At 49.4% G+C, this 25,358-nt stretch overlaps 1 protein-coding gene across 2 annotated transcripts in view; it reads left to right on the top strand.

The window, feature by feature from the left end:
- SMOC2 (SPARC related modular calcium binding 2) overlaps nucleotides 1–25,358 on the top strand; it is a 155,736-nt gene that overhangs the window by 102,780 nt on the left and 27,598 nt on the right. For both annotated transcript variants that reach the window (XM_036872202.1, XM_036872201.1), the window contains exons 8-9: nucleotides 1,790–1,976; nucleotides 8,342–8,424. In XM_036872202.1, the coding sequence (XP_036728097.1) occupies nucleotides 1,790–1,976; nucleotides 8,342–8,424 (270 nt within the window). The remainder of the gene's footprint in view (nucleotides 1–1,789; nucleotides 1,977–8,341; nucleotides 8,425–25,358) is intronic.

Raw genomic sequence — 25,358 nt, 5'->3', positions numbered from 1 at the left:
GTGCCCCGTACCTTTGTGTTCTTCCAGGACGTGCGCAGGGATGCCATGCTCACACAATAGCAGCATCTGGTAATACAGTCAGGAGATGAACTAGTCACAGCGTTAAACGTACATGTGACTGTCCTCAGATTGTAAATGGAATTACTAGGGAAAGAAAATCTAGGTAGTTTTGTAACGATTAATGTCATGACTATGAGTTATCTCAAACAGATTTATTGAGTGCCTGTGATATGCCAGGCATTTTTTTAAAAAATTATTTTCAGGCATTTTTTAAGTGCTGGAAAAATAATGAAAATGCGAGCTAACCTTTATGAAACAGGGTTTCTGTGACACATTGCATATGGAACCTCCTTCAGTCTGGTCACCTGAGTTGTCACGTGAGTCAGGTGCCTAACTCCCAGGTACCGTGCCCCCATCACCAGCCACGGCAGCACTGACACACAATGCTGTGTCACACGCTTTCCCAGCTTTCGGGGGTTCCCCACCTGTGCGGTGTCACATCTACCGTCACAACCTCCCTGCAAACTGTAGTTAGCTCATTTCAAAGCAGGCTGAAACATAATTTATGCAACATTACTTTCTAAGCAGGAAATTGCTCTAAAGATTTTATTATAATATATTCGTCCAATACGTTGGCTGTTTTCTTTTCCCTTTTACGGAGAAATAGGAAAACAAAAGAATCTTTAGATCCCAAAAGACAGCTCAGGTGAGGGAGAGCCTTTTCTGAGGTGGCCCTGGGTCCGAGGGGGAGAGGTCTCGTGGTGGGCTGTTTGTTCGTGATGGCTCTGATTCGGTGCAGAGGCCAAGCCCAGAGAAACCCCGCTGCAAGGGCGGAAACTGGAAACAAGCTCCCACGTTTGGAATTCTTTAACACGAGTGAGGAGGAGGTTGGTTCGCTGCTGTGAATTTTTAATGCCATGTCTTCGGGCTGGAAGGATGCAGAACAGGAACATTTGGAATATTCTGTGCCCAGTGTTTTCTGGATTATATTTTAAAGCTCATGTGAATCTCTAGTGAGGGATAAAGTGTTCTTCACCTTTTATTTGACTCAAATTCATTACCGTCTGAGGATCACTGAGTAGCTTGGACTCGTTGATTTGGTTCTAAGGCATTCTCGGTCTATGAGTAGCTTGGACTCGTTGATTTGGTTCTAAGGCATTCTCAGTCTGTTTGGGGCAGAACGTGGATCTAAGTTAGCTCATGTCCAAACGCAAAAAAGAAACGGAATTTATTAACATACAAAGACATAAGCCTTTATACATGGAAATACCCAGTCCTGGCATTTTTTAAAGTTATCACTTAGTTTTCCTGTGGATGAGCTTCAGAGCTTACCCCTGCACACAGCTTTAAAACAAAGTCCCTCATCTCTTCTTCTTGACTAATTTCCAGAAACGCAGCCGTTTTGGAAATACTGCAGCTGGGATTTCCAGACTCAGCCTCAGTTGGCCCTCGGGGCGAGTGGGGGGCTGCTCTTCCAGGACCCTCCTGGGGGGCGTGGGTAGTGGTGTCAGCATGTGGGGGCTGCAGCGGGAGGGGCCGCGAGGACTCGCTGGGACTGGACCACGTGCCCACCGGCCCGGGGACCCAGAGCAGAGGACTGCGGCCATCCCTGGGGCCTGGGTCCCGCCTGTGGCCTCCGGGGGTCCACGGGGCGTCAGATCCACCTGTGGACGCGGACCGCCCGCCCTGACCCTCCTCGCCGGCCCCTCCGTTTGCTGTTCAGTCTCATCCCCCATCGGCTCCCTGGGTGACCAGCCGCGGGCTCACGCGTGTCTCCTTCTCACTGCAGCGTCCTCGTGTGACCAGGAGCAGCAGTCGGCCCTAGAGGAGGCCAGGCAGCCCAAGAACGACAACGTGGTCATCCCCGAGTGCGCCCACGGCGGCCTCTACAAGCCGGTGCAGTGCCACCCCTCCACGGGCTACTGCTGGTGCGTCCTGGTGGACACCGGCCGCCCCATCCCGGGCACGTCCACCAGGTGAGGCTCCGTGGGGCCGGAGACCCCGGAACGCAGAGCCCCCGTGGTTCCCACCGCCGCAGATGCGATGCCCGTGCCCCGGACCTCGCCCCGCTTCTCAGTGCGGCGTTAACGCCTGTGCCCGCGGGAGCCCGTCTCCCTGACGTCACCAGGAGCTGGCGATGCCAGTGATGGCACGAGGGTGGTGAAGACAGACCTTTTAGGCAGTTTTGCTCCTATCCGTATTCATGCAGGCTGGAATTTTGAAAAATGGCTCTGGTGTCCAGGCTGGGGTGGGCACCTAGAATGTTATCATCTATCACCTCAGCTTCTTTTGTCCCCGGTGTTGGCAAAGGGAACCTCGCATTTCACAGGAACCGATTGCCCAGGACGGCTCTCTGTAGTCCAGAGATACCTGTCTGCTGAAATTACCACTGAAAAAGAAAGAGAGTGCTGAGGTCAGGGGCAACAGTAGTTACTCAGGGTCTGAAATACAAACCGACCCATTCATTCATGTTTTGCGCGAGTCCGAGCAAAGCAGGTCATTTTGTAATAGCACCAGGAGAAGACCTTATATTTGTTCCTGGAAATAGAGTGAACAAGTAAGGATGTTTTTGCGGCTCTTGGTCATATGAATTGACCTTTGGTTTTTCATAGGTTGGTATAAAAGTAGTTTACAGGTAAAGGACACTAGTACCTCTCCCGGCTGATCCAGCTTAAGCCCTGGTTCCCTCTGCAGCGCTGAGGCGTGAGCACCTTGAAGCTTCCCCCAATTTCTCAAGGGTGACCATGGTGCGTGTAGAAGGGGAAATGCACCTATGTAGATTCCGGGAGCTGGAGAGACAGGCAACCAGCTGACTTTTCCTCGTGAGAAAGTCCAGCCACACCTGGAGCCCCATCTGGCTCATGCGGGAGACCAGGCTCCTTGGGGACGGGAACCCCAGGCCCCGGCCTCCCTGGACACGTGGCCTGCCCTGCACACAGGCGACCCCGATGGGGTGTCCAGGCCAGAGGCTGAGGTTCCCTCTGCGGGTGGTCGTAGGAGATTGTTTCAAACATAAAGAGAACATAAATCTTCCCCAGGTTTTGTGTGAGAAATTGCTCTTCTCGCTCCTGAACGCGTCTGTACGCAGGGAGTGCTCATTTCTAAGAAACCTTTCTTGGGAAATGACATTTCCATTACTTCAGACTCAGGCTTGTGGACTGTGTCTTTCAGTCGGGCTGTTTGTTCCCCAGGCCCAGCTGCAGGGGCGCTAAGAACGATCTCGTAGCGCCGGCCCAGCTGCAGGGGCGCTAAGAACGACCTCGTAGCTCCGGCCAGCAAAAGTCCTGACACTGTCAGAGCCAGGCCTCCGCAGACGGGCTCAGAGGCTGAGATCAGCTTTATCACGCTGTCCCTGTAGAACCTGTAAACGTTTTTATCTCACAGTCAGACGAGAAACACAAGAAGCCCCCCTCCCTCCTGTCCGTCCTGATTTCATTCTGCCCAGACGTTTGTGGAACAGAGTACCAAGTTCTCATTTTCCCTATTCTTTGTACAGGAGGGAGGGACTCCCTCTTCTTTGACTTTCAAGAAACAGACTTAAATTAGACCCAGGGGAGGAGACCCCTCAGACTCGAGCTGTACTTTCCTCTCATTCGTTCATTCCTCTGTTCATCCTCTCCAATGCTGACTGTCAAGACCCCGACACCATCAGAACTGAGGCTAGTAGCGAGGGGGGTGTCAGAACCCGCACGTTGCCCACAGGGCTCCGTCCGTCGAGGCCAAGCTGTCCTTGCGGCCCACCGGTCTGAAACGTGACCGCTCCCAACGCTCTCGGGGACAGAGGCTCCGATTATTTCCGCAGTTAAAGGACGTGATTTTCATGAGCCGTTTTTGTTCTCTCTGCTCTGCGTCTTCAGCGCACCAGCCTGCTCTGGCCTCATTCCTGTCCTGGCTTCTAGAAGCATCACACAGCCGTGACAACATAATGTGGCTTTTCTGACAGCAGGAAAGGCCTTCCCCATGGACCCGCGGTGGGCCTCCCCTCACTCTAACTGGCCAGAATGTCACCCTCTGACCAGGCTACTGCCCGTCAGGGAGGGCCCTGGGCCCCATCGTTCAGCACCCAGGCATGGACGGGGCCACCCCCTGGGCCCCCGAGGCCACGCAGAGCAGGTTCTACGTGTGACGGAGTTTAGCACAGAAAGGATGCGATCTCTTAAAGCTCCGAGAAACACCCCTCCCTGTCACCCAGAGGTTCACTTTTTGTTCACTCAACGTTTGAAACCCCTCAGTGTTGCAGGCACCGCTCTAGGGGCTGGGGGGATGCAGGGAACAAAACAGACACAACCCTGTGCCTGCATGGAGCTTATGTTCCCATGGGGGGAAGGGACGATGAGCAAAACACATAAGCAGATAAGCTGAATGTGAGTTAACACGCCGGCCTGTGGTAGCTGCACTGGAGGGCAGTGTACAGGAAATAGGGACCCGAGGGGGGCAACTTCAGCAGGACGGCCGGGGGCTCCCAAAGTGCTGAGGTCGGATTCCGGTCCAGAAGAATCTGGGGAGCAAGCCGATGATGTCTGCGGGGGGCAGTCCAGACGGAGGGGGGAATGTGGCCCCCCGACAGCGTAGGTCCCAGAGCCAGAATCTAGTTACGTTTTGACCAAAAGGGAGGATGTATCGATTAGGAAGCTCTTCACTTCTAGTAGTGATAAATCTGACAAATCGCATTAACAGGGAGGGACTATGTAATCTAAAGAAGAGGTGCAGAGATGGAAGAAGTTCCCTTTCAGTGGGTGCTATGACTTGGTGATGTCACTGAGGACATAGAGTCTCCCAGATCTTTCCTCTGACATCCTCAGTGTGTTGCCTTTGCCCTTGGACAGACTCCCCTCATGGTCACAAGATGGCTTCAGGGATCCGGGCATCTCATTCAGACACCACATGCTCAGAGGACACACAGCCCATCTCTCTCTTTCTCAGGAACCAAACAACCTTTCCTAAAAGTCCCCTAGCAGACTTAAGTCATGGATTATTGGCCGTAATTGGATCATATGACTACAGCTGAACCCATCACTGGCAAGAAAAATGGAATTGGTTTAAACAGATTTCTACATGGATACTGGGAAATCAGTCAAAATCATCAAGTTTAAGGCATATCTTATGAGATGCTGGCCAGCTTCACCAGCCCTCACTTACCCCTGCTTCTACTGTGACTGAGTAGCAATGTCACAGAAAGTCTTCTGCATTATTAGTTAAATACTTTCTGGTGCATAAATGCTATTTTCTTGCAATTTTTCTGAAATAAGCCATTCCAGGGAGATACTTTATAGTTTTGATTTATATTTGGGTAGACAGTTCAAGTTTCCCACCACCCCCCAATCGTTCTTTATATTTTCGGACGGGGAAGAATAATTTAAAAATCCGAGAACAGTAAGATGACATAAATATAAAATGCATTCTCATTATAAGCTAGTCCTCCTTTCCTTGTGTCATCATGAAACGTAATTACAAAGCACACATTTTGTTACAGGCTTGTGCCAAAGACAATAAACACACAGAGGCAGAGAGCAGCTACGGGGCAGAATTTCTAGGTGGGATGGTCGTCAGGTAGAAACATGAGTTGGACCGGTCTGATGCATCTGCTGGTCTCCCTGCCTTTTTGAGTCAAAACTGACATCTTGGCCGAGGTGTTCAGAGCCCCTGCAGGCCGGAGGCCAGGCCACGCGTGGTGGGACAGGACCTGGGAGGACGGGGGCAGGTTCCAGCCTGGTCGCTGATTAATAGAGGGGAGAGCTGGCGTGAGCTGTCGCGTTCAGCTTGGAACAGGCTGACTGCCAGCTACTACATTAGCGCCCAGAACGGAGGGGCTTCTCTTTCACTTTCTTGACGGCCAGTGAGGGTCTGTCCACCTGCCATCAGGCTGCAGGCTGCTCTGACCTGGCACGAGGACCCCGTTCCCAGCCTCTGGAGCCCACGTGGCTTGCTGGCCGTGTGAGCATGAAATCGAATTTCTCCCTGGCAGAGAGCCTGGTATCTGATGGGCAACCAGACGATTAAGAGATGTGCTTTCTTATCTTATACAAATAAGTTAAACACGATTGAAAAGGATGCTGACAGATGTCAACACAATTTAAATGGCTTTATCTTCAAAGGCACTGATTCTATTTGTTGAGATTGTCATTTCCGCAAGTCACAGTATTCTTTACAAGGAGCAGAATGCTGTCATTTAAACATACATTTTTATATCAGCATCAGTGCTGGGATTCTTGAGGCATCTACAGCCCAAACCATGATGATCACGCAGTAAGGTTAATTTCCAGGCGGCTTCGAAGTTAAAGCTTCAGAACGGGGTTGGCAGTTTTGCGGTTTCTTATCACCACATGGGGGATACCGGCGTTGACTCCGAGCCTTTGACAGGCTGTACACAGAGTTCATACTAACGGTCCAACCTCTTAACACGACAGAACAGCCGGCGGCTGACATCCTCACAGATCAAACACCCCAGGAATGGCTGGGCCGTTCGGCCTCCCCGGGAGCCCCATCCCTAGTTGTGCCTGCTTGGTTAGGAGCTGGGACTTTGCTTGTTCTTTCACAGCTCACGTTTCACGGGCTGCTGGCTGTGAAGGTGTCAGCTCTAGCGTGGGTACCATTTCCAACCTCCCCAGCCCCACGGACGCTGATCTAGAGTCTGAAACGAGGATTTTTCTGTCTTGAGCACATGCTCAGTTTCCCCAGATTTAACAAGGGTGAGTAACAACGAGGTCTTAGCCATCTCTCCGTTACCTGCCTTCTTTCCCGAATGTTCGCCTAGGGAATTTCTGGCTCCTTACCTACCTGCCTCAGTCCCAGGTGGGAGAGGAGACACCAGGTGGGTAAGAGGTCCCTTCACCCCCATTCATTCCTGTGACCGTGGTTCCAATGCCATCTGCACGGAACCCCACTGCATTTCAAAAGGATATGAGTTAATGGCTTTTGGTGAAAATGTGATCGCTTAACTGTTAGCCGGAGTGTGTCGGGGACTCTTTAATTTCAAAAACAACATTTCAAAAAGGCATATTAAGTTTGTGTGAGTGGGGTGTTAAGTTTTCTGGTATCAAAGAGGCTATTCAGGGTGTGAGGGGCTGGAGGAGCTCGTGGTGCCCTGGCTGTGTTTCAGCTGCGCTGGACCCGACCCTCCAAGACTGGCCCTGGCTCCCTGGGCGCCAGGGAGGGACGCTGAGAAAGGATCCCTTCAGCGGGAAATTTCATTCTTTTATTTTCTAGGGTGGGAAAACAAGAAAGAATGAAAAATAAGAATCAGGAGTGATCCCTATGAAGTAAACATGATCTCGTATCTCTTTCTGAGAGAGTGAAAAGGAAACGGGCAGCAAGAGAGGGTGAGGCCTCAAGGGGACTTTGTTCACATCCTGAGAATCAGCAGCCCCTGGACCTGACCGTCCCTCCTGCGCCCACGCCGACTGGCTCTGACTGTCGTTCGCGTTTTCCAAGAATCTTTCCTGACCCCTGAGACTGCATTAAGAGCCCTAAGCGCAGGTTCTCACAGCTGCCAGGCACGCTACCGAATCGTCGGTGTCCCCGTAAGATGGGGCGGTTCCCCAGGTGATGTGCGTCTCCCTGTGTCTCCCACCAAAGGGGCAGGTGCTGGGAGTCTCTCCACGTATCCCACCCAAGGGGCTTTATAAAGAGCCTTGAAGGAGGCTCCGCTGGGCAAGCTGCCCACCTGGGCCTGGATCTGGAGCCCAGCTGTCAGATCCATCCAGAATTACTGTTAATACTGGTATCCCCGAAGTGCCCGCTGCCCGAAGTGAAGTAGCCGGCAGGCACCCCGGGTCCCGCCTGCTCAGATACCAAGGGCCACCCTTTTCCTGTTGACTCCGTGGGCCCAGAACATACACGTTATTCTTTGAACCCTGAGACAACCTTTTGTAGCTTCGGGAGTTAGATTTTGAATTCGTTGGTCTTTGAGTAATGTATCAGTCTAGAGCTCTGAGGTCCTCTCTGAGACTTTGCACTCTTTCCCGGGGGCTGTGCCCCCTGCCCTCGCTTAGTGCTTGTGCTTGCATTTCCCCCTCCTCAGCCCCTCCCCACCCTGAACCGTACCAAAATCCCGTCCTAGGCAGGGGCGTTCGGCAGCCACTCTACAGGTTGTGCTTCAGAAACTGGATGGAGAGACAGAGCCCTGTGCGTCATGCTTCTTCCTACTGACTGTGAAGAATATACTAAATTGCCACAAAGGTCACCAAAGGTCCTACATCCCGAGCACAGTAACGTGAGGATGAGACGCCCAATGTGTCCCGGGGACCAAGGAAGCCTGTGGTGTGAACACACGGGTACGGAAGGCAGCCCCCATCTCAGTGTCTCAAACTGGCTCTTTTCTCTTTCCTTCCCCTCCTCGTAGGTACGAACAGCCGAAATGTGACAACACGGCCAGGGCTCATCCGACCAAAACAAGGGATTTGTACAAGGGCCGCCAGCTCCAAGGTGAGTAGAACGACGGGTTCGGTCGGATGCGCCAGCTGCCACTTCGAGTTTTCTTGCAGATTTAGGATAAGGAAGGATCTCAAGCGAATTTAGTTGCAAAGAATGATTTCAAATGAACAGAGGCGGTGAGTTTAACCTTATGATTATTAAAAATACATTCCCAGAAATGTTTGATGGATGTTCTCTTTCATCAAAAAGCCCATAAGTGTTTGTGATACACCAAGAATGATGATTTCAACAGTTAAACCTCAAGCCCCGCCTGGACCCAGCGTCTTCCAGGAATTCATGTGCGATTGAACTTGGTCGTGTGGCGTGAGCCCCGCGCCGGCCGACCCCCGCCGGGTTGCAGTTATCTGATGAGATCGCAGAGTTAGAGACAGGACTTCTGCATCGTGGCAGTTTCAGCGGCGTCGGTGGGGTGCTGCAAAGCTGGATGCTATTTTGCTTCATTTCCATCCTCGTTTTTTCCTTTAAATGCCTCCAGATTGTGTACATGTAGCCACAGCCTCAGAGACCATGAAAACCATTCTCTAACGTCTTTCTTCTAGCGCGAGTGTTGGATCTTGGTCTTACACAGAGTCTGGATAATTTCCTGTTTAGAAAAATTCTGTGGTCCTTGCATGATTTGTACTGTCATTGATAAAGAGGGTTTTACACTCCGAAAGGTAAAGATGTTTCTCTGCTGTGAGCAGAGGTAGAGAAGACTAGAGGGTCACCCGTCCACCTCCGTATCCCTCCAGCCATACCTGGAACGAAGGCACTGGACACAGAGGGAGGGGAGAAGGCAGGACCTGGTCCGGGGGCGGGGGGAGCAAAGCACAGCCGTGCCCAGACCGCTCCGCTGTCCCATGCTTATCCTGAGACATTTGTCGTGGGTCTTCCGCTGTTTCCCCTCTCCACGCCTTCCTTTCGATGCAGGTGGTGGAATCTCTGACATTATTATTATCATCGCACGATGTCTGTCTGTGTGCATGGTCAGTGGGGTTTATGTTCATGAATCAGGCTGCTTTCTGGATCCTGGAGCTCCCCGAATGGTGTCGTCCAATCAGAAGGGCGCTCTCTCCCTCCCTTATCTGGGACAATCTCTTGCTTCTGAAGTCAGGTTTTAACACCGGTGGACAATAGCTTTCTTAACAGGAAATAATGAATTTAGCATATGCTTGGTCCATGGAAAGACCCCAGTGAATGTTTGCTCCTTTTAGCTAGTCTTAACCGTGCCGCAGAAACTTCAGGCAATCTGTTCTTTGTCTCTGAGGTTCCAAGACTCTCGATTTTTTTTTTTTTTTAAGATTTTTTTGATGTGGACGATTTTTAAAGTCTTTATTGAATTTGTTACACTATTGCTTCTGTTTTATGTTTTGGTTGTTTGGCCACGAGGCATGTGGGATCTTAGCTCCCCGACCAGGGATCGAACCCGCACCCCCTGCATTGGAAGGCGAAGTCAACCACTGTTCCCTCAACTTTTTTTTTTTTTTGATAATCCAAAACTGCATTCCTTCTAAACTGAGCTGCATGTGGTTTTTGCACATATAATATGAATGTCATTAATGAATGTGCGGTCAAGCTCTGCTCTCAATGGTTAGAGATGCTACGACAGACAGAACACAACCCCTCCCATCTCCTCTTGGTGGGTGCGCTTGGCTAGGAAGGAATCTGCGTTCGTGGTGGAATCCAGTACATGGAACCCTGGGCTGGACTCTGGATTTAAAGGCTGGAGTGGTCATTCATCTTCTGGGAAGTGCTGACCCTGGATATTGAGAAGTACCATGTGACATCACTCCTGGCTCGTCTGGGAGTCAGATGGGCCATTTAGAGACAGAGCATCTAACACTTCAGGGAAAACCATGTGAAGAGGTGCCCATCAGAGCTACAGAAACCACACCCCGTAGGAGAGGAGGTCGGTTAGGCTGTGAGCACAAAGGTGCCCTTTCCTTCCCCCACCTTCAGTGAAGCCCAAGTCCCCAAGCACGGAAACTATTTTACACAAACTCGGTAAAGGTCAGCTCATTTTGCAATTATAGATGTTTGGGAGTGCACCGTTCATGACCACTTAATCATTTTGCTTCTCTGGAGATAATTATCCTTATTAGGGAAAAACAAATAGGTCTTAAAATAACTCCTGGATCAAGGCTGTTCTTGTGGAGAGGAGAAAACAATTTCCAGAATAATACAGCACCATGGTGGGTAGGCAGACACTTGTTAAGTCACGTGCCAATGCATTTTCTTCTAAAAAGGGATGGTTTTCATTTTAAGCAGTTTTTCTAAGTTTCGGCCAATAAGGGTCCTTTATTTTTCAAGCCAGGCTGATAATATCCTCACACACAATTCACGTTTTAGGGGCTTTGTTGACTGCCAAATATTTATTTACATGCTGTGTAGGAGCGTACGCAGATTTCCCGGCTCACACTAAAATGATCATTTAATCTTCAGAGGCCAGTGCTTCAGCCTATGGAGAGATCAAGCTCCAGCCTGAGGGGTCACTTCCTGAGAATTGGGTCATGATTTTGGCTCTCGAAGATTCTTCTTTTCTTCTGTAACTTTCCTCATACGACTGTCATACCATCTTGAGAGAAGTCAAAAACCAGCGTGAGGGAAGTTTTTTAAAAAAGGCATTGACCACACCTTTCTCCCTCTACATACCTGCCCTGCCCCATTTTGCACTGGCATCTCTTAGTCTTGGTGGCTTTTGGACCAACCTATCTGCCCTGCTTGCTGGCCTGCCCGTCACTTCCTTCATCCCCTTCCGCCTTCCCTTGTCTCTGCTGAAGGCCTCCTCACAGCTACGGGGAGTCTCCGTCGCCAGGATCTTGCCCATCACCCCCTTCTGCACCTTCCCCGGTCCTCCGTGCATCCTGCGGGACCCGGCTTCTTGGGGAGGCTCGCCCTGGCTGACGGCAACCGTGTGTGCTCCCACTGCATCCAGGGTACCTGATGCCGCTTTGCAGGTGCTGAGTTACAAGCTCCGCCCTGTGTGCCACGTGGTCCTCCTGAGAGATGGGCTGAGCCCTGGGATGCCCACCCGCCAGCATGGCAAGGAGCCCACAGGAGGCCCTGGGCGCCTGGAAAAGAGTTTGCAAATTAAGGGCACCAGGCAGGGTTTCTTTTCCTATTCTGAGCCTGTCTGACTCTTCTGTATTGAGTGATAACTGGTAGACTTAGACTTACCCAGTGGTTTTCCTGACTTAAAGGGCACAGAGCATGAGTCTTCAATGAGTGGGATTTCTCTGTGGGAAGAGGGTGACCTGATAGACAGAGTTCATTGTTCTGATTCGACCTCAGGCTGCTCTCTGATCAGGGGAAGGAGGGAGAGCCCACCCTGTTCTCTCTCCTTGGTGGAGAGACTTGCACACCCACGTGTGGCAGCTGAAGGCCACGGGAGGCCACACACGTGACCGTCGCAGAGATGAGATGTAGGCAGAGGCCACGGCGGATGGAGATGCGCCTGCACTTGGCGCCCAGAGAGCAGCCCATCCACAGACCTGGGTCCCCCGTCCCTGTCGAGGAACTGGTTCCGGAGGGAGCTGGTGGGAAAGATTGATGAGGGAGAGTTTATGACAAGTAAAGTCACAATAAGTAAGCTTTATGGCTTAGCGTTTATGGCCTCCTCTAACTTGTACCGATCAGACGATTTGTGTCTTTTACACTTAAATACATGTTTTTGGCTGATTGTCATCCTGAGGTGCAATTTTATTTATTATTTATTTATTTATTTATTTTTGGCTGTGTTGGGTCTTCGTTTCTGTGGGAGGGCTTTCTCTAGTTGTGGGAAGCGGGGGCCACTCTTCATCACGGTGCGCGGGCCTCTCACTATCGCGGCCTCTCTTGTTGCGGAGCACAGGCTCCAGACGCGCAGGCTTAGTAGTTGTGGCTCACGGGCCTAGCTGCTCCGCGGCATGTGGGATCTTCCCAGACCAGGGCTCGAACCCGTGTCCCCTGCATCGGCAGGCAGATTCTCAACCACTGCGCCACCAGGGAAGCCCTCTGAGGTGCAATTTTAACAGGATCAACAGGCTTTCACTCTCCTCTGGCCTTTTGCTTCATTTAGTCTCTTCTGATGGAGTAGTCACTGGTTTTGTTAGTTACCGTGCAACACAATCAAATACTTGTAGGCCTTCGATAAGGAAGAACCTAAAGACAGGAGGGCAGGTAGAGAGAGTTCTGAGAGCAGTTGAGTCCACAGGGAGAAACCTCATTCTCTACTCTTAGCCTTTCTCTCCTCCACCAATTTTGGGGGAAGCTCTGATGTCCTCCTGGGGCTTCAGAGTGTTAGTGGTATAGCCCCAGCACCAACAAGAGGGTGGTGAAAAGTGTCTGAGGTTTTCTGGTACCAGAAAATGGCCCCTTACTTTACTGCTTCATCCCCCAAACCGGAGCCATCAATTGTCCCCTGCCCCACAAATCTCCTCCACGCTGGCACCCAGATCTGCCACGTGTATTTATTTTGATTAAACAGCCCCGCCCATAGCATCTCCGGCCGCAGCTCTGTGGACCTCACAGCAATCAGCGGCGATCAAAGCCCCCTCCCTAACCTAAAAGCCCCTCTGAGGGAGAGTTAAGCCACCACACAGAGCCTTTTGAAGTCAACAGCCATGAAAATCTCTTTTCTCAGGGCCTTAGTGATTGCAGGTACAATAGGGTCTTTGATTCAATTAGAAACCCTCAAAGCACCACCTGGATTTTCCAAGCAATATTTTAGCACAACTCTAAATGTTTTCAAAATTAATTATGATTTCCTGAAGCAGCATAAAATGATCCTTACCTTGCCCTAAGACACTTTCCCAGAAGTAATTAGACTCTGAACCTGGCATCTGTGCCGAGGACTGCATGGCACTTAGGGACCAGTGTTTACTCCCCTCCAGAGTGGCCTGGGCCTTTGAGGCTCTTTCAGAGACAATAGGAGATGTCAGTATTTCACCCATTAGAGGTGTCAGCCTCTGTGATTCCGTGTCAGATCAAGTACTGACGTCACAGACAGTCATGATTTTAGCTGAGCTGGGAGCACACTCGCTGGGGACCCTGCATGTGCTCTGCACCCACAGTGGGCTCCTCATCCCCAGCTTGGAGAGGCTTCCTGGTACCTGTTTCCCAGCACGAAGCCTTGTGGAGGTGAGGACAGGTGTGCTGTGTGTAGGAGAGGGTTTTAAACAGCGTTTTGCTCTTAAGAGCTGTCTGATGACTTTATAGCTAAACATCATTGCTGGTTCACTCGGTGTCCAAGTTTGGGTTGGATTCCCATGTGGAAGGGACTGTTTTGAGTAGCAATGCTTGGGACAGAGACTGACCTCCGTTATTTTGTTTTTCGACTGGTGAGCTTGATGATTAAACATGAAATTTAAAATATTAAATCTGTAGCTGAATAAGATGACTAATCCTTTAGAAGAAAACTGCATTTTGTAGAAAGCACGACAAAGAAAGGGACCATTAAATCCAGTTTCCTTGAGGACAGGATGTTACGAGTAGAAACTCAGTTAAAAGCACATGTGTAATTTCCATCCTAAAGATTCATAAGACAGGAATCCAGGAACAAGGGAAGCCAGGGGAGTCCAGGGTTTGGGAATACGTGATATCCCGCAGGCGTGTCCTGAGACGCGGGCTCTGTCTCAGATGTCACAGAGAATCACTCACAAGGAACTGGGGAAAGCCTGATCAGACACGAGGGAACATGTGTGAAACAAATCCTTTATTTGGTACTTACTGTTTCTTCAAAAAAAAAAAAAAGGTCGATAGGATGCTAGGATGTGCAGAGGCATCCAAAAGACGAGAACTAAAACGTAACCATTGTACTACACTTGGCAGAAGTCTCAGATTTTTTATTAGAATATTTAGTTCAGTTGATATTTTTCTCCGTTTTTAAGAGAATAGGAGAAATTGGAGAAGGCTTGGAGGAGATTATGGGAATTACTCATTCGCAATAAAGTAAGAACAAATAAAGGCAAGTTGAGGAAGCAAAGGCTATTTTTTTTTTCTTAACATGAAGAGGAAAGAAAAATAAAGGTCAACTGAAAATGTTAAGTGACTTACAAAAAGGCGTTGGGTGCTTCTTCCATTTATTAAGGCTTAGCTGAATGGAGAAAAGCGAGTGTTGAGGCTATTTCTTGATTTTTCTGAATGAACCTAAGAGGAGCGACCTTACCCTTTAGGATGTACCTGCACGGGGAGCTGAGAGGTCTAAACTCGTGCAAGTCTTCAGTATTAGGTAGAAACATGGTTTAAAAGGGGCAGGAGAATGGAGAGACCATCTGTTTCCTTCATAGTCTTTCAAGTGAAATCTACAACTCGAATTCACTAAAAACAGTTTACACACTTGTCCTGTGCCCACAGCTGGCGGGCGGCCTGCTGGTTTCGACTTCATATTCTCTCTCTTTGTTGCCGGCGGCGCTGACTCCCTCCAGCCAAGTTCCCAGACGGGCGCTGAGCAGATGTCTGACCCCTCATCCACAGCAGCAGCAGAAGCCTCTTAGGAGGCACGGGCCGGCCAGGCGTCCATCCTGGTGGTAACGGCCGTCGCTGCCAGATGAAGTCGAAGCTTGGATGAGACCATCGAGCTTCACCCTCACACCTTGCCCCTTCTCCCCACCGTGAAACCCACATCTCAGCCCGGCGACTCGTCTGCTCCAGGAAAGGGATGCGTGCGTCTAGAAGTCCAGTTCTCTCTCAGTGACTGGCCCTTCATAACCATCGGCCTTGTCGGAAAGTTCTTTACATCAGAGCTGCAGCTGTAATTTTACATTTTCGACATCTTTGTTCCTTTCGTTGTAAATGTGCTGTTCTCCCAGTCTTTTCTCAGCACACGTAGCGATTCCTGATTTGGTCTTGATCTTGGATAGGCTGTGGGCTCCCAGGTGACAGCCTGTGATCTGCAGATCCCCCAGGCCTGGTGGGCACACAGGCCCGAAAGAAAGTGTTCCCTGGTCCCTCCTCATCACCGAATGAAGCGGTTCAGACCCCCTCTGTTGCCCTCCTGCTGTCTGTACTCCAACCCTTTACTGAATCATTCTCATCGGTCCCATTATCCTCCTGGTTCTCCCGTGTTTTAAATCCAGAACTGGTCTGAACCCTGCAACTGCACTTACCTTCTCTGTTTTATCTTCCTGTTGTAACTTAGGGTTCCTTCTTTATAAACTCAAGCCTATGGCGCGGCTGGCCCAAGGCCAGATGCTTTGGGGGACGCAGAGCTCCTTAAAACCCAGGGCCAGCACTCTGGAGGAGAAGATCACAGTTTTATGATCCCAGGACTGATGATCTTAAACAAGACAGCAATGCTGTAACAGTTAGAAAAATCAGGGAAATGGAGACTGGTGCGTGACGAAAGTTTCCCCTTCTATCTGAAAATGTCATGTTATCGTTCTTAAAAGCTCTTTTCCAGCTTTTGTGCCAACGTCAGGACTATTTGCCCGCCCCCTAGATAGCGCTTTTTGGGTTAGGACTCTCTTGACAGTCTGCGGTCACCCCAATGCTGCACAGTCCTGGGGAGTGAGAGTTAAAAATCACTCCTGCAGAAGTTCTGAAGGGAATGGAGACAGGCAAAATCCCACTATCCAGGTTGGATATTGGCCAGAGCACTGGGGTTATTACTCCTAGAATAGAGGCAGGACTAGTGAGAATGGCCCAGTGATAGTAGAAATTGAGTTTTATTCTTCCTGATAACTTAATTCCCTGCGAATTTAATTGCACCAACCAAGACCACAGGGCTCAAATACATAAGCTGTGTGTTGGGCTGCTTGGACACTCCCCAGTGACCAATGATGGTGGAAACTTCTCAAAACCTGGTTTATAATGAATACCAGCAGGCCATGGAAACTTCTAGAATGTTTTCACTGACAGGATGATTTAATTTTTTTCTTCGCTCTCTTCTGACTTGTCAATCAAGAACAATTTTTCAGAAAAATCAAGGGTTTCTCTCTCTGAGGGAAAAAGATAAATTGACCGCTCTTTGGCTGTTAATTAACTTTCAGAAATTCCTAAGACAAATTGTTCAAGAGTGATTTCCAGCAGAAGAGTTTTGGGTTATGAGTTCTCATCCCACTTCTCCGTCTTTTCTCTGTGCTTTTGCTTATTGAATTAATTAACTTACTTAAACTGTATATTGTCCTTATTTACAGAGAACCTGAGGCACCTCCCTCTGTTCAAAGTCAGACATCTCAGAATCTGACAATTGATGCAGAATGGTATTGTCATCAGAGATTCCTTAAATTCAGGAAGTGTTAGATTTCTGATTTTAAAAAAATCTCCTGAGAAACATGCATCGTCTGTCATGAAACAGCCCTTTTGGGAGCAACCTTTGACAGGCTCTAAAAAGTGTGGTTGAAGTCAAGATTTTGTTTAATACTTTGCCCTATTAAATGATCCCCACTTGTTATCTTACAGAGGGATAAATTTGCTTATTCAAATGCAGCAGAATAGGAATTTTATCTTTGTAATTTCTCTAATGGAGAAAAAGTTTTGAAGAAAAGAAAGGAGCAAAATAGATACCAGAAATACAAAGGGGTAGCTGTGCACACCCCCATTCCCGGTAACCCGCCCTTTTTCCTAGTCGTGCCATGTCATTTGTTGACCTCACTCTTTATTGTTGAGTGAACCAACTCTTTTTGCCCATCCTATTTTCCCAGAATACACCAGTGGACTAGAGTCCACTTCTGCATGATGTCTGATTGACCACTTAACACCTAACTCAGTAGAGGTGAGGAGGTTGACCCGTGTCCTGGAGCGGCTGCTATGCTTGTCTTCCCACCACTAATCCAAAGCCCTTTCCACCGCGTGACGCTGTTTCTCACGTCAACAGCTCTGCAGAGAGTCTTCTCCACTAAGGAGAAGCTGAGATGCAACATGCTTTAGGGCAGAAGTGGGTTGCTTTTATACCCTGGTCTAGGAAGTGTTGAGGACGTGACATGGGAAGCACCCATGGCGTGCTCCCTTCACCTCTGACCAAGCAGAGGTGTGTGCCTGAGCTTCCTGGCCAGTCACCTTAGCAAACGCTGGAAAGAGCCATCTTTTTCGGAAGCCCCTCTCTAGGGAGAAGGTTTAAATTCATAGCGCATCTATCTGACAGTGACTTCGCTCTATTTTCACGTAAATGAATATGGATGAAATGATCTCTTTGATTATCTTCTGGCTCTACCATCCAGAGCATTTCTATAGAAATTCTTTAAATATATGAAACCAAAGAGGCCAGTAGAGACTCATGCCGCAAACCGAGGTCATTGTACAATAAATGAAGACAGGCTGGAGGCTCAGTGAGATTGAGACCATACCCATTAAGGAGTATGGACTGTATCCTGCGGCAGTGTTGCCTGAGATGTGGAGAATTCATTTTTTATTTAAAAAAGCCACTGACAGGTTTGTGGTTGGCGGGTCAGAAGTGCCCAAGACAAACAGCAGTAGCACCGAGAACCGCAGCAGCGTGTGCCCTGGCAAGGATTTACTGAGAACTTACAAGGTATTGGTCTTGAACCTTTACACACAGTAACACAGTTAATCTTCACTACAGCTCTGAGGGAGGGTTATTTTCTCTGGGCTTTATAGATCAGCATGTTGATATTAAATAGACCAGGTCTGTATCATTTAGGTGTCACCACATTGATACCTAAATTACATAGGTGACACCTATTTAAGCTAGAGAAATCATGTTGAAGCCAATCAAAGTTACACACACACACACACCTATATTTACATGAATCTTATTGGACCAAAATTCTTTATAGTATGGCTCTCATTATAAGGTGGACTATATTGAACGCCTCTGTGATTTAGTGTTAAAGGAACCGGAAGAAAATTGTTATAAAGTTGTTGTGCTTCGTCATGGAACACAGAGACACACACATATGCACACAGACACACACACCCACCACAGACACCCTCTGTGTCCAGTTGGAATGAGGCTCAATTTACCAAAATTAATAGAAATGAGTGGAATCTCTCTCCACCCCTCCTCGTCCCTTAGATCTGTGAAGCAGGGCTCTTGCTCTTCTTCCAGAGGTCCCTGCACAGGGTTTGCTCCTGGAGGCCCCCAGATGCCTGGGCCCCTGGCCATGGGAGACGCAAAGGGGTCTGACCCGATTCCTCCTCAGTCTGGCTCAGGTGTCTGGGATGGCGCTTAGGATGAGGACACGCAGGAAGTGATGATACTAGAAGGGGATTGTCCAGGAGGCCTCACCAGACCGACAGAGACGGGAACTAGAACTTGAGGGGCTGGAGCTGCGGGTGAGCTGGGGAGCAGACCCCACTCTGCACCCTGAAGGGAGGGTCTGCACGAGGCCACAGCCAGTGTGGGATTTTGGACTAAAAGTCGGTCCTGCTCTCACGCTGGTGTTCTTAGGCTTTGTTTCTTCCATCTCGGCCTTGGGCTTTGGGGGTTCTATTTTTCATGCGCTTTCCTCCTATCAAGAATAAGTAGGATAGGTTCAAATCTAGGAAGCATTTACCTTGTTCTAAGTTTGCCGTTAGCTTTTGTGCCCCCTCTCCTGGGAAGTGTGAGTTTCATTCTGGACTCTGCGAGGGTGTCTTCGCAGCAAAGGCGGGCAAGGGGCGGGTCGTCTAGGACTCCTGGGCCTGGCAGATGGACGTGACCTTGCGTGTCTGCCTGCCCCGTGCAGAGCGCCCACTGCAGTCCCGCCATCAGGAAAGCAGCTCGCGGCCCAGAGAAGACAAACTGAGGTCTTTGGGCTTTCTCACCACTGAAGGAGGAAGTGAGTCTGTGTTTACAGCCTGGCACACACCTTCCCAGACGCCACAGTGAAGACACCCATCTGGCTTTCATAGTCCGTGTGAGCCAGGTAACTGCTGAGATAAGAGTTGCCTTACAAAGAAAACGAAAAATTAGCAATCTGCGGCTTTGGTGATTGCAGACGTCTCTCAGCCCGACCAGGGTCAAGTTCTGAGTATATGACATGGAGAGGTCCTGATGCATTAAAGAAGCGCGGTCCTGCCACTGGTTAGAAAGGAATCTGAATCCCGTAAGCAGTTACTCTACTTCAGCGTAGGTGATACGAGCCTATCGCCAGCTCGGTCGAGGCCGCCCCGCACAGCACGATGCTCTGCTCTGCGGCCTGGACCGGACTCGCCATTTCTGCCTCAGGTGTGGAGGCAAGGCCACTGCAGCTCGGGGTGCTGGAGACAGAGCCATCTGAATCCTTCTTCTGGCCCCTGCGGTGTTTCCTCTTTGGAAAGAATTGGCCATGTGTGCAAGATTTCCGCAGACAAAGCTCAGATTACTTGAGATGGCCAGGAAAAGTCTAGGATGCAGCTGCCCTTTTATGTCTATTCTAGTAAAGAGTCAGTGTTGAAACAGTTAACAGGGGAGCTTAGCCATGATATCCCCACAAGCATGCCTGCGGCCACTTGGGTCTCACCTCTGTTGGCTGCAACGTTCTACCACAGTCTTGCATCTCTTGGGCCATAGAAGACAATGTCCTTGCTCTCTAAGTATTGCCTCCAAAGACGGGCTCTGGGTCAATCCTCCTACAACTAAACATGATCATTTACTGGTGTATAGTTAGCAAACCTACAGAGAAACTTACCTCCATCTGGTACCTAAGCATGTATTTTCCAACCTGCTTACCTTGGAGGGTCCACGGGGAGGCCACGTCACTTGGAATCAGGGATCTTTCCTAGCATTGGAGGCGATGGCTGAAGGAGGCGTTTGGCTACACCTGCTTAAAATCTGTTAGGCTGAAAATGTGGTTGTGGAAACTCAGGGCCTTCCTGCCCAGTTCTCTGTGTGCTTGAGTGGAGCCCAACTGCTTCTCGAGGAGAACCCCATCCTGCCATCTGTAAAAAGGGGACATCCTTCTATCCGGTGTCTTATTATTAGGCTTCTTATTTCATGTGATTCTGAAGGCCAGCAGCTCCTCGTGTCACCAGCTTCAGAGAAAGAGATTACACTCCAGGCCCCCAATGTCTGGGAGGAGCTCAATTTTTATCAAAATCTGAGAAAAGCGTAGACGATTTGCATGAAAGAATTGCCCCCCACTCTTGGTCTTCTAGCGCCTTCTCTTTGGGTTAGCTGGAGGTGAGTGTATACAGACCACCGGCCTCTCCTCTACTGAGTGATTCCGTCCACTTCAGGGCTGTGTCCCACGCCTACACTGGACGTATCTTATAAAAATAGCCCCCTGCAGACTGTTGTCTGTCAAGATACAGGTGTGTGTACTGTCAGCCCACCTGCACAGCTGTGGTTAGGGCCACAAGGACGGGTTCTCTCTTGTTTCAGGATCAAGAAGTGGCCCTCATCTCTGTCCAGTTCAATCCACTCGGTGCTTTTTCTTTTGATGGGCTTCCCCTCCCCGCAAACACGAGGGCCGTTTACACCAAAGGCGCGTTGAGATTAACCTCACTCTCACGTTCCACTGTCTTCTTTACCCTTATTTTTTCTCAGTGTCGCTATCTTTCCCATTTATTAAATTTAATTTTATTCTGAAGCAGTGCATGTGCTTTGCCATCCTCCTGGAGTTAAGTAAATACTCACGTCTGCACGGCACATAGAAAGCATGACTGCTCTCTGCTGAATCTGCACGTTTACCAGTGAAGACGTGCAGAGTGTAGGCTGAGGCCACAGTGAAGTCACAAGGGAGACAGGCTTCACCAAGGGTGGTTGATTGTGTCACAATTTGTGGGCAGGATATTGAGAGGGAAAAACATGTTTCTTCCTGACAAGGCGAGTGGCACATACAGAAGCCGGTAATGCTGATGGTTGCTCTATGTGATCAAATCCAAAGAAGCAGGAGACTTAAATTTCTTGGTCCTGTCCAGGTTCAAAGACCCTCCAGCTGCTAAGAGCCTGTGTTCTAGTGGGGTGGGGGGCACAGCAGGCTCTGTCGTACCCCCAGCGGAGATGGGGTGTGATTAGCCCAACGCCAGAGGGGGCGTGTTGCAGGGCCTGTTCCGGCCGCGGCACCGTTGTGCTGAGGACACAGAAGTTGTTGGAAAGAGAACAACACGATCCTGTGACCCCCTGGAGGACAGTTAGCTGTTCTGTGGCCGCCTCCCCAGTAAAAACATTGGATTGCAGAAAATATTTCTGCCTTCGTAGAACCTGAAAAAATATAAATAGACATTGAAACGTTTGAGTCAAAGCATTCCATTCCAAAGTGACACTGGATGTCTGTTTCTCCATGTCAGTGACAGTTTGTGACAATCTGTTTAAACGGTCTCAGGAGCGGGCTGGGCCTGCAGAAAATCTGTAGGAGCTAATGAACCCAGATTCAATATTCAGAAAGCAATGGAGTGTATAATTTGGAGAAGCGGTCTGAGTCTGAACGCGTGAGGCCAGCGGGGTACCCGGTATGGCGAGCCACGTTCCTCCTGGTCATCCGAGCTTCCTCACCGCTGGGTGTTTACCTGGTGGGGTTTCCAGAGGGTTTGCGGACCGATCACTGAGCTACGAGCGGAGCTCTGAACGGGGTCAGGCCAACCGGGGTCACCTGCATGTCACAGATGCCTCTGCAATCTGCGGTAGGGCTCCTGGGCACTGCTCCCCCATTGTGGCTGGTCCATCCAGGGCCGCCCTGCTGGGCAGCCTGCGCCTTGAGGGAGGGCAACCTCCTGACCTCGAGTGGCCGATCAGGGGGGAGGGAAGCAGGTCCATCACTGAGGTGAAGATCAGCGAGGGCCCAGGACAAACCCCGTGCAGAGACGTCTGCCCCAGCCTGGGCCAGTGGACGGGGAAGGGCGTTGGACCATTTCTGTTCCACCTTTTCCCACGGTAAGCGTCCTCTCACAGCCCAGCTCGCTGCCTTGAAAGGAGTGCCCTCAGTTCCTAGAGCAGCGTGCGTCTCGCTGGGCTGTCCCCTCGAGCTTGGTGTGCTTGGTGTCTGATCTCGTTCATACTCTGGGAGCAGGCACGGTGGGGGAGCCTCTCACCCAGGCTTCGCTTAAGCCCTCACGTCCTGTTTTCTGATATCCCCCTGGTCGCCCGCACATGCTTTGTCTTGGTTCTTCCGCTGTAAAATCCAAGCTGGGACCGGACACCTGGAGACGCCCCTGGATCACTTTCCTCCGAGCGTCCCTTGCTCTCAGCGCCTCTGCACTCAGGTGGCTATAGGAGGCTGTGCATCGTGTCCTCCGAGGGTTTGGGCTCATCTGGGAGGCGTGGGCTACCTGAGCTCTGCTTTCGGAGGATATAATTAAACTGGTGTTTTGTTATCTGGGGAGTTTTCATCCAGCCTGGCTTATGGTACACAAATCATTCGGCCAGACTTCCCACAGGAAGGAATGCCTTTACCTATACACCCCCTTTTAGGGTTAACGGCGCTGCTCTGTGTTACAACCCTGGGCACTCATCAAGGTCAATCGATCGTTCAGACCTTTTGTTAAACAGAGGCACTGCTAAGTGGGCAGCTGGACGCATGAATGGAGGAGTAGGTGGAGCTGTGGAAGGCAGGTTAGGTCCGGAAGCTTCCTTTAGTGTGTGCAGTGTCATGTGTTTGAACGTCCATCGTGGTGCCCATAGTTTGATGGAAGTAACTTTTAAAGCCCTGCTGAAGAGCAGGTGTGTCCAGTGCTTACGCCGCTGGCGTGCTGACCCCGCAGCTCATTGACCCTTTCAAAGCTTAGTCATTCGCTTGAAACGGGCAAGTGACCCGGCAGAGGTCGACTTCTGGGAAACAATAATTATGCTGTGAGAAGGTAGGACTCCTGTGCTTGTTCTGCAGTGAAACCTCACTGCTCAGGGCTCCCTGGGTCAGGGAGCCGGGCGAATCTCTCGCCAGCTGCACTGTCTTATTCCTCTCCAGCTCAGGGCTCTCTTCCCTTCAATAGCCGTCCTTGTCAAAGATGTGTAGGGTAGAAAGACGAAATATACACAGCTTGGTCTGATTCCCTAAACTCGACAAGAACCTGTGCTGACAAAACTGACCTCTGTAGCCTTGGAGATGACCCGTGGGAAACATCTGGCCCTGAGCTCGGTTCCAGGAAGTATGAGGCTGCTGGTGGTGTCAGGACATCGGAGGAGAAGAGGGTCCATGCCCGCTGCGCTAGGCAGCGGGTGGTCCTGGAGAAAGTGGGCTTTGAGCTAATTTGTTAAGAATGAGAAAGATACAAGTGGGCAGAGAATGGATGATGTTTCAGGTGTAATAAACACTTGGACATAAAGCAGAAGTAAGAACTATGGGATTCATAAACCCAAGAGCATGTTTGGAAGAGCTTATATTCCAGGAGGAAGGGGATGTTGTTTCTTTGGTTTTGTGTTCACATCGAATCATGTCGTTACATTTTTCTAATGAGGATAGGATTTCCAGTTACGGTCATCGATTGTAGATCCAAGTGAAAAGCAAACATGTCACCTTTTCTTCAAGGATCCTGCCCTTTCCCTGAAACCCTACACTGGAGCCATGGCTTCCTGGATCAGGTTCATACTTGTTCATGGTTTGGGTGATGCTGACAGAACAGGAGAAGGAGAGAGCTGCTATCTGTTAAACCAGTTAGCAAAACAGAATCTGGGTTGCAAATGCAGTTGTAGGTGATCGATGCCCATCATAACGATCACGAACGACCACCGTTCCTCTCGTCCAGCATTTCCAGACTTGATACTTTATAAGCATGAAATAGAATAATTCCAGAATCTTAAAAACATCTTCATTTGAATCTTTCAAATGACAGGAGGCTATTTAACACCTAGTTGATTAATGTTAACTGGGTTGGTTGGTTAATAGTTAATGACTTAACTCAGGAACAAAAGAAGTAACATCCCATATTAATATTCCATACCAAGAGCCAGTGCTTCCTTAATTATTGGGCTGGCCAAAACGTTCATTTGGGTTTTTCCATAACATGTTCCATTTGAATTTCCAAAATCTGTTTTTAGCCTTACACAGTACTAGGACAGATTTTTCACAATATACTTAATGCCAGACGTCAATAACTTTTCTATTTCTTGACAATTTATTTGTGAGACATAGTTTTTAAAGGTACAAAACCAAAACCAAGCATGGAAATGATCACTCATTCCTTACCCTTTCCGTTTGTTTCTTGCTGGATCCGAAGGTTCTTCCATGCTGCATAGCGGATCAGATTGTCCAGGCATTTGTCTCTTGCTGGATGTTAAAAACCAGTGATTATCTATTGTGTAAAACACTGTACATCCTGAACTTGCACAATCAAAGTGCGGGACTTCAACTTCCTTGGTTATATTTCATCTTGGTATTGGCTCAATGTCCAGCCGCCATGATCGTTTTGAATCATGATTTTTAAACTTCTTCTCCAGCCTATTGTAGTCTGTCCTCGTTTATGTGCTCATTCCAAGCTTGATATGAGAGCATTAAAGTCTTCTCCACCCACGACATTGCATAGATTTTTTGAAAATGAGAAAACCAAAGACAGGACCTTGCGGCCCTTCCTCAAGAAGCTCCCTAGAGATTAGTGCTATTCCATTGACTTAACACCTTGTTCCTGAAGCCTTTGAACCAGAGGCAAGTCCACTGACCTCTGTCTCCGAGGAGACGTAACAGGTGGTCAAAGGTGAAACCTGGGAGGTCCCGTCCAATTGGATGCACGTCCCCTTGGAACAGAGGCTGTTCCAAACCGCAAGGAGTTCATTCCCTCTCTCTTACATTAAAAGTGTTGGTGAGAAACCAGACCAATCCAATTCCCACTTCTCTTTTAAGAATGTGAACTAAAATACCTTCATCCTTCTTCTTTGGATAGTTTCCTTTGTGTTTCTTCTGCCCGGAATAAGCAGGGGTGTGGATGATCTGGAAAATAAACTTTGGGAAATTTGCTGTATTCAGATAATCATTTGAACATTGAGAAATGCAAACGTATGAAATATTTTGATATTTAAAACCTTCAGAAACCATATCAGACTTGCTTCCTCCCCAGAGGTTTGAAACACATTTTCCCTATTTTTTCATTTCTGGGACAAACACCCCCATCTCAGAAATGACGGGAAGGTGAGCCCAGGACGGTGTCCTCGGTTAAGTGATGGGTGCAGGCGTGCCGTG

The sequence above is a fragment of the Balaenoptera musculus genome, chromosome 12 (assembly GCF_009873245.2).
Source record: "Balaenoptera musculus isolate JJ_BM4_2016_0621 chromosome 12, mBalMus1.pri.v3, whole genome shotgun sequence".
Classification (NCBI taxonomy): domain Eukaryota; kingdom Metazoa; phylum Chordata; class Mammalia; order Artiodactyla; family Balaenopteridae; genus Balaenoptera; species Balaenoptera musculus.
This window is presented reverse-complemented; position numbering and strand designations above follow the sequence as displayed.